Here is a 9817-nt window from a genome sequence, read left to right as displayed (position 1 = left end):
CGATTTAATCTATGCTCCTGTCCGATCGCCTTTCGATATCCACTTCAAACACTCAACTTATTTACACTTATCGTTTTCACCGCACACTTGTAAAGTTCACAGTTTCACGGTCTCCGATCCTTGCCTCGATTGAACACACTTGTATGCCGTCTTGCTTGTATACTTCAGTTCACAAAATTTCTATCAAATTTACCGACCGACTGAATATACATATAATAATTTGCGGAAAATATATTCCATATCCGTTTTCAAGACATCTAATAAATATTTGAATATGAATATTTTCTGTCGAAATATATCTTTGCATCGACAAAATCCTTTCAAAATTTGCTTTGCATTGCACTTACTTTGACTATCAATGCACAAACAAACTTTATATTACTGGCCAACATCATTTCTACATCCATTTTAGATATTTATCCAAATTTTTCTCAACTCAATATATAACATTTTGTATTTTACAAATTCAAGTTCTGTCTGTTTCATAAAATTTTACGCATTTGTTAAATAATTTTCCAATTATTAGCATCCAAATATAAATGTGTAATTTCATTTTTATAACTACGCAATTTGAACTCTTATTTAGATTATTCCATTTTTTCTATATCGCAATCAATAATGTAATATTTATTCCCCGTTTTCCAATTCTTGTTATCCACATAATTTCTAAGATTTTATTCCCAACATTATTTTCATAGTTTTCAATAGATCCACTTCTCAAAAATTTCGCACGGATGTTTTCACAATAATGATTCGATTCACACAAATTATCCATTAGAATTCCAACATTCAAAGATTCCTTTTCACATATCTTTACAGATATTTCTTTTCTCTCTAAAATACCCCACCATAAAAATACCATCTTCAACTCCAACTTCCACTCCCTCATCAATCTTCATCTTCCATTATTTTCCCATCATCGGTGCACCAACCACCTGCTCGCCCCGCACCGCTGTACTACTGAAGCGTATGCTATTTCCTCATGGGAGCGTGTGGCCCACCAGCTATCCTGGCTGAGCGGGCAGCTCGGTGCACACAACGGAGGGGCAGGTAACACCAGAGGCAGGGTACCACCAGGCTGAGGAGAGTAATGCCGAGCCAGCTGGAATGATAATTGTTCTATATTAATAATGCTGCAATAAACGTACTAGCGGCCAGACTCTGCTTCGTGTGTGATACATTATATATAGTAAATATCCAATGGCGAAAGAAAATTTAAAATCGGTCGCGTAGTTTCTGAGTTTAGCTTAATTAAATAAAAAAAAACCTGTAACTATACTATCGTAGATTTATGACATCGTCGGCGATGGAACTGGTGGGTCGCCTGATGGTAAGTGCTACCACCGCCCATGAACAGTTGGAGAGGCGGATAGGTCGATTGCAGACCTTACGCCTCTTAATGAAAAGCCGACTTCAAAATGTAAAAGGATTAAGAAAGAAAAATTAACGAGAGGAACAAAGGAAAGGACTGAGAAGGGTAGGAGAAGGATTATGTCTATATGACATTTTTGGGATAGTAATTAATCCAAAAAATATGATAAAGCCAAGAGCTTTGCAATTGGGGGTAAAGAAAATCAAATTCACGATCACAAATCATCTCGAAATGCCCAAAATCGAATCAAATTGCGCATAATACTGGAAATTCCCATGGGAATGAGATACTAGAATAAAAAAAGTAGCCTGTAAACTACTACAACTGTAAATCTCCAGTCACAAAAACGATACAATTAAATGATTAAAAATAAGAAAAAAAAAACATAACAAAAAAGGATTTAATACCGTTTGGCGCAATTTTCATCGGGCGCTGCGCACGCGCAGGGATGCATCGCGAAATCACCCTCCGAATCCGACATGCAGTGGTACAGCATACACTGAAATTGTTATAAAATGGCATTAGCAGTTTATTTTTCAAACATTTGATAGTAACAATCATATTTAAAAACACACTAATATTATATATGTGAAAGTTTGTTTGTTTGGATTCAATTGCCCGTCAATCATGCTAAAACTACTGAACGGATTTTGATGAAATTTGGTATACAGACAGGTTTTGAGGTGACTTGGGTGATAGGATACTTTTTATCCCGATTAAATGTTCCCTTGGGATACAATCAGGAATCTTGATATCCGGGCGGAGCTGGGACGAGCATCGAGTCTACACACATAAAACAAAATAAGATAAGGTTTTTTTAGCCTTTTAAGCATTGAAAACATTTCGGATTGAAAATTGACAAATAATAGCAAACTCCAACTCACATAAACTATTATAAATAATCCTATTTTTGAGAATATCTCATTTATAAAGCATTTAAATGCTATAAAACTGAAAATTTTAACCTATTTTTAAAATTTTTACTTTGCCTTGGAAAATAAAGACAACAGACGATTTGGTACTACAATAATTTGTTTATTTGAACTACTTTTTACTGTATATGTGAAGCATAGAGTTTTTTATAGAGAGAGAGAGAGAGAGAGAGAGTGAGAGAGAAGAGAGAGAGAGAGAGATCTGTGTCACGTTATACTTCAATACACCAATGTAAGAGACGTGCAAAAAAAAATTATACATTTTCGCTTTTTTTTTTCCAAATTACCTGAGCGCATTGAATGCAACTGACGTGATCGATGCAAGACTTGAAACAGTCCGGCGCGTACTCGCACGCGCCGTTCCCGTTCGCGCTCTCCAAGTACCATTCGTGGCAATGCCTGGAATTTGTTTGTAACTAATTAATTGTGTTCATTTTTTCAATATTATAAAGATGCAAGAGTTTGTTTGGTTGTACACGCTTATCTCAGCAACTGTCGTCCGATTTGAAGACAATCTTTCAGTGTTAGATAGGCTAAGGCTATAGGCTGTACCATCAAGCCAAGACCAATGAAGAATATTCCAAAATCGGGGGAAATTTTTACTATTGAGAGCGAAACTGCATGCGCTGCGAATTATGCGTTAGTCCAAAGTAACTACTTCACGCGGACGAAGTCGCGGGCGGAAGCTAGTCTGTTGTACTAACTGGAACCTGCGGTTTCACTCGCGTGGTACCCGGTTAAAATATAACCTATGCGTAAATCCAGACTATAATCTATCTCTGAATTTCACACAGATTCCTACAGAGGTTAATGCGTGATAGTCACAAGTAAAGTGCGGTCTAACAAATAGGAAAAGCGCCGTTCAAATCGGTTCAGTCGTTCCATGGGTACAGACGATGGGGACGTGGACGCGCGAAATAATAGACAAGAAAAAATTTCGGTGTGTCTCTGAATGCTAATGTTGCTATATATGTACCACACGTGAACCCGGGGCAGGCCACTAGTTCCTAATATTATATTTACCTGCATTTCAATCTAGCTTGGTAAGTCTCGGCCGGTTTCTTATCTGGCAGTGGCGGCGGCCCGCTATATGAGCATTTCTTTATGGACCCTGAAATATTTGTTATTCTCGGATTAAATTCTGTTTTAGGGGTCCTTATCAGGTTAGGGTCCAGTTTTGAGGTCTGGACCTAAAAATCCAAATATAATGGAACTTGATCCATGTTAGAAATTAAAAACTTTTCAACGGATTTTAAACGCGATTTATTAATTATATTATTAACCGTTGAAAAGTTTTTAATTTCTAAATGTATAACACTCGCGTAAAACCAAACACAAGAAAATACTATGTTGATCCATGTTGCTAACAGACCTATTAAAAAATAAGGTATACATGAAGTCTGAGACAATGAAACTGTAAATATTTGAAAAAAGAAATGGTACAGTACCATAAATACATATTATCTATCTACAAGAGATGGTGTGATTAGGAGCATTAAACATTATTATAATACTTCGTTATAACACCTTATGGGATCACATTGTCCGTCTGTCCGTCTGTTAAGAACCTTTTACTCGGGAACGCGTGCAGGTATCAAGCTGAAATTCTCTGGCTGAAGACTAATGTCCCTTGAAGTTAGATATCTTTTCTCGAGACTCAAATTATTTCACTACCGAATTTCACCCAAAACCGGTTCACTCGTTTAGGCGTGAAGAAGAGACAGACAGGTGAACTGAATCACTTACGTATTTATAATATTAGCGGGAATGATCAAGGGTTTTTACCTGAATCTCGCTTCAACAGTGCTGGCTTGGTGTTCGGCGATGATTTCTCTGAACTAATGATGCCGCCCGGACTCACTTGTGGGTACGTGTACTCGTGAACCTGGTGTATAAATAATTTCAATATTAGCGTTCGTCGATCTTACAATAGCTACGTGAACATTGAACACTTTTTGATAAAATCTCTTTACTACATCGTAAAGAGATCACATTAAGTTTGAAAATTAAAAGAATGCTATCTCATTTCGTTTGTAAATAAAACTTCTTGAATGTATTTTCGTTGTCAACAAAACAATGTGTGGATTTATATAATATTATTTAATGAATATATAAAGGAATGGATGCATTGTATTGTCACCGATCCTTGATAAATGTACAAAGTTTTAATTTTTATTACGTACTAGCTGCGCCCCGCGTTTTCACCCGCGTAAGTCCGTATTCCGTAGGAATATCAAATTAATCATATCTTGTGATAGAGTAAACCGATTTCGATGAAACAAAAACTAAGTTATACCTCAAGTTACGTATAATTTTTGTATATAAACATTGTCTGCATTTAATTCGTAGATTTTACGTGATGTGCGCACAGACAAACAGACGAAAATTTCAAAAATAATGGAAATGGGTTCTGTTAGTTATGTTTTCACACACTCGCTATTATTTTTTTTCAATGTACAAAAATGACTTTTCTACAGATTTATTATATGTATAGATTAAAAAAAAAAAATTAATGCTGTCCATTTAATGTGGGTCAAAATCGAGTCTAAAGGAGTCGGTTTACATACAAACGCACGGGTGAAATAGATTCAATAGAAGTGTCAATCAACTCACAGCAGACAGTTGAACGTACGGACAGCGGTCTGGATCGTCCTCTATAGATTTCTCGGCGAACTGAGTCTCGTACTGTTTCAGCGATTCTGAAATATCAATGTTATGTATATTAAATCGAGTTCATTATTAATTTTATAACACTTAGATTTTCTATTTATCTATACACTAGCTGTTTTTTAGCGACTTCGTTCGCAATCAGTTTTAATGGAGTTTCATACAAACTAACCTATGGGTTGGTTAGTTTTTTAATTTGAATTTTTGTTTAAAGTTATTCATGGTACCTATCGTCTGTATGATCACAATATGTCAGTTAATCACCATTGCTATGCTAATCAGTGATGAAAAACATCTAAACATAATGTGCCATCACAGAGGGTGCTTTAATGATAAATCTGGTGATTGTGATGATGACTATAACGACATTTGTGTATTTTCAATATCGATGCACACGATGAAGGTGACGTCGACGTCGATTTCGATCATGTTGATGATGATGATGATGATTACGCGAGTCGTCACCATGACGATTATATTGAGCATGAAAATGATGACAATGGTGACGCCCGCTTTTAAAGGGTAGCGAATAAGCAAATGTTTGACGAAGTGGATATAGGAATGGACTGAGGAAGGTGATGTGAGTGCGGGCTGGCTCAATTCGTGACGGCTCCTGCACTCCGAGATAACGATGATGAAGATTGTGTGATTTTGTCGATGTATATGATGATGACGAAGACAATATTGATGGCGTCGATGGTGTCGATGGAGACGACAGCAACGATAGCGTCGATGGCGACGATAGTGTCGATGGAGACGATGACGCCGATAGTGACGATAAAGACGATGGCAACGATGAAGTTTGATAGAGAGGTTAGCGACGATGGCGACGATCGCGCCGGCCACTCACCGGAGAGCGGGTGGCGCGGCAGCGTGATGGCGGAGAGGATCGGCGTCTGCAGGTCGTCGCGCCGCGCGCGGCTCGCCGTCGAGTTCTCGGAGCTCGAGCGCGAGTCCGTCGGCAGGTTGAGGCACTGGAAATTAGCAATTTCAAATTTTTATTTTCAGTTTTATAGCATTGATATGCTTTATGAATGAGAAGAACTCTACGGTTTGGCATTTTCAGTTTAAATTTTTAACAACAATTAAAGACTTATTGAACGGATTTTAAACGCGATTTATTCATTATAGTAGTTAAACCGACGTTTCGAACAGTTTAGTGAGCGTGGTATCAGGTACCCTCGGTTCTCGAGTCTCTCAAGGGGTCGCGGATGAATTATAACCAGCACCCGTGGCCCCTTCACTAAAGCGGCTCGACGGAACACAATGGGGTTTTGGCGTAACCCATGGCTTTTTTATGGCCCTTTAAATAGAGTATAGGAAATTATGCCAATTATTTAAATTAGAAGATCCGAATCAGGATAATAAGATAAAACTCATGAAATAATTGAAAATGTCACCGATCCTTGAAAATTGTACACAGTTTGAATTAAATTTGTAAGTTTAAAGTGGGTCAAAATCGAGTCTAAAGGTGTCAGTTACATACATACATATCATCATCATCATCATCATCAGCCCTTATATGTTCCCACTGCTGGGACACAGGCCTCCTATGAGGGTTCAGGCCATAATCCACCACGCTGGCCAAGTGCGGGTTGGCAGATGTCACATGTCGTCGAACTTTTGATTCTTGGACATGCCGGTTTCCTCACATTGTTTTCCTTCACCGTTTTAAGCAGTGGTGATGCTATCTACATGCGCAGATAAATTGAAAAATCAATTTATTTCCTGCACGCTCGCCCGGTCTCGAACCCCGACTTATCGATTTTGAAGTCCGAGGTTCATACCACTGAGCCACCACATATAGGCTAACATACATACATACAGGCGAAGTAACTTATAAGCGTGTTTCAATGTACTCACTTCGAATATATTGTTTTCTTCATCATCATCTTTCCGCTCTTGGTTTCGCAGTTTATACGAATAGTGTGAGGGCCACGAGCCACCCAGACCTGCGGCAATACAACACGACTATTTTATCATTTTTGCTTTAATTTATTATAAAAATTTGATAGCTATGAAAGGAAAGAAGCTAATTATATAAAAAAAGAAACATAAAATTTTACTGTACTCATTGGAAATTGGAAGAATTGTCCTCATTTTATTAAGAAATTGACTGACACAAGACAAAAGATAGAAGCTGATTAAAGCTAAATATTTTTTTTTCTTGTGCATAGTAGAAAATAGAGAAATCGTCCATAAAAATTTACATATGATAAAATACTTCTAAACGATTATTGTAAGATTTCAAGTGCTTCATAAAGTGAAGCTTAACGCTTTCATTGATTAATTACGATTGTGATTGAATAATGCTTATTATAATTTGGGAAAGATTAACTATTTTTAATCAGAGTTGTTTGTCAAACTTTAAATTATAAATTTAGAATGCAAAAACTAACTTACTGTGGCTAAAATTTCTTTTGTTTTTAATATAGATCTATTTTCCTTACACCATATATCAATGCAAATTAATTTAATAATAATATCCATATAAAATATAGAGAAATACGTACCGTGTAGGAATCCAGTATACGGTAGAAGGGAAGCAAAAGAAAGCACATTAGATAAATTAGTTCACGTCTAAGCGTTTTAGCGTTGCCATTTAAATGCATTTTCAATTTACACGATAGATGGCAAAAAAAATACCGTCTCGAAGGACCAAATGCTTTCGAGTCCCTTTAAAAATCTACACGACTATTTCTAGCAAAATGTATTTATTTTGAATTGAAACTATTGCGTTTTAAAATAAGTTAATTGCCAATGTTATTCAATGAGTAATTTTGAAAGAATAGAAAAAATTGATCACGAGGCGGGATTCGAACCCGCGTCTTTTTGCTACGGTTCGGCAAAAACAAGCGGCTTAGAAGAATAAAGAAAAGAAAGAAAGAAAGAAAGAAACATTTATTTGACTCCACAGAATTACAATTTTGATCACTTTTTTTTTCTATTTTTTTCAAAATTTCTCATTTATATGATTTATATTCAATGCTATATAACTTTAAATTAAATATTATACAATACTTTTAGATATATAATAGAATCTACAACAGTATGATCAATAAATTATCTTCAGTTAGAAGCAGGAAAACATTAACAGAAACAAAACCTGAACATTTAATAGCCACATCATACTAAACATAAAGATACTGAATAATTTTTGGTTATACGTCATATCTGGCTGAACAAAAAATAATGAATCTGTCCAATATCGACCAATAGTACCTACTTCAATGTTTCTATTATGACCGAGTGGATATTCATTTTATACTTATGTTGATTTTAGGTTCTCATAATAAAAATTTGTTTTATATATGTATATTTTTTAATTTATTTCGTTTAAATCTATCATTCTTTCAAATCACCTCAAACGGCTTAACCTAGCGTACAAGTCACTTACAAATCACACAGCACAAGTATACCGCGGCGGTATTTATTATTCATTTATATCGCCTTTTCAGGTTGTTTTCTTTCTATCAACCCCCCATAAACGGCTTACAGGTCGCTTGCAAGTCACTCGCAGGTCACCAGCAAGTTACTAGCACGTCACTTGCGAGTCACTTGCAAGTCACTTGTGACTCACTAGCAAGTCACTTGCACCTTACTCTCAAGTCACTTGCGTGTCAATAGCAAGTCACTTGCACCTTACTTACAAGTCACTTGCGTGTCACTAGCAAGTCACTTGCCTGTCACAAGCAAGTCACTTGCAGCTCGCTTGCAAGTCACTTGCGTGCCACTCGCAAGTCGCTCGCGCGCGGCCCCCGCGCAAGTCGCGCCGCGGTTAGCGTCCCAGCCCCCAGCTTACCGTCCAGCAGCTCCTCGAGCGCGGTCCGAACGCCGCGGTCGAACGCGCGCGCGTCGGCCGCCGTCTGGAACGTGAGCCCGAAGCGCTTCTCCTCGGTGAGCCAGTGGTGGAACGTCGGCATCACCTTGTGGTACTGGAAGTCCTTTTGGATCGTGCACTCGAGCACCACCTGTAATTGATTTTTGGGGGGTGTTTTCTTTTTGCGAGAGATCTCGATACGAATTTACGATACATACTAACTGACCTCGCAAACTATGGGTCTGCCAGTTCAGCCATGTCAACTAAAAGTGTGCAAAACTAACTGATAATAATATATAGCTAAAGAGATTGCAATTGGATGTTTATAGAGATTTAAGCTTGTCTATATTCATGATATAGGGCAAAAGATGTTGCATGTTTGGTTGAACTCGCTAATCTGAGAAATGCTATTGGTTTTGGTTATTTTTTTTTGTAGGTTTTGTGGGACTCTAAGCTCAAGATGTCAAGAATTGTTAGTTCGAATTTCGTAAAACCAAGAATATAGAATGTATAACAGAACGCTTTGCGTAAAAAAATGTACCAAATAAAAAATAAGTTCTTAAAATTTTTACATTATCACTTCACCAAGCTAAGCTAAGTAGGCTAGTGGCTACTATATTAGAACTCACCGTATTATCGCTTATCCGTTTCCCGTGTATATAGTACTCGTACGGCAGCACGGGTGCCGCGCCCGACGCCGATGTTGTGTCGCTACTCCCGCTCGCCGCTTGCCCGCCGCCTGGCAAACGGAGATCACAATATTGTATGGTATGGTAGGTGTAGGCATAGTTAGGTATTTTTAAGAGAAAACTAAACCGCCTTCCAGAGAACCGAGATCAAATTTAAATTGACCCCACGCGGAAGGCAGTAGTTTTCAAATAAAAAAAAAAATCATTAAAATCGATTCACCCAGTCAAAAGTTCAAAGGTAACAAAAACAAAGAATCCAGTCGAATTGAAAACCTCTTCCTTTTTCGGAATAGGTTGAATGAACAAACAAATATGCACTTGGAAATATTACAAAAAA

General features: G+C 37.4%; 1 protein-coding gene across 3 annotated transcripts in view; it reads right to left on the bottom strand.

The window, feature by feature from the left end:
- Nucleotides 1–836: 836 nt before the first annotated feature.
- The window catches only part of LOC119836026 (sprouty-related, EVH1 domain-containing protein 1), a 15279-nt gene continuing 6298 nt past the window's right edge, over nt 837–9817 (bottom strand). Inside the window, exons 3-13 of one of the 3 annotated variants that reach the window (XM_038361193.1) lie at nt 9421–9530; nt 8774–8942; nt 7485–7496; nt 6835–6923; nt 5822–5945; nt 4918–5003; nt 4090–4189; nt 3328–3415; nt 2592–2703; nt 1780–1871; nt 837–1102 (exon numbers count right to left, since the gene is read on the bottom strand). In XM_038361193.1, the coding sequence (XP_038217121.1) occupies nt 973–1102; nt 1780–1871; nt 2592–2703; nt 3328–3415; nt 4090–4189; nt 4918–5003; nt 5822–5945; nt 6835–6923; nt 7485–7496; nt 8774–8942; nt 9421–9530 (1112 nt within the window). In that variant the 3' untranslated portion in view covers nt 837–972. The remainder of the gene's footprint in view (nt 1103–1779; nt 1872–2591; nt 2704–3327; nt 3416–4089; nt 4190–4917; nt 5004–5821; nt 5946–6834; nt 6924–7484; nt 7497–8773; nt 8943–9420; nt 9531–9817) is intronic. The other 2 variants (XM_038361194.1, XM_038361195.1) reach the window with 2 other exon arrangements.

This window comes from Zerene cesonia, chromosome 22 (genome assembly GCF_012273895.1).
Source record: "Zerene cesonia ecotype Mississippi chromosome 22, Zerene_cesonia_1.1, whole genome shotgun sequence".
In the NCBI taxonomy this organism is placed as follows: domain Eukaryota; kingdom Metazoa; phylum Arthropoda; class Insecta; order Lepidoptera; family Pieridae; genus Zerene; species Zerene cesonia.
The sequence above is the reverse complement of the archived record's forward strand: the minus strand, read 5'-3'. Positions and strand labels throughout refer to the sequence as shown.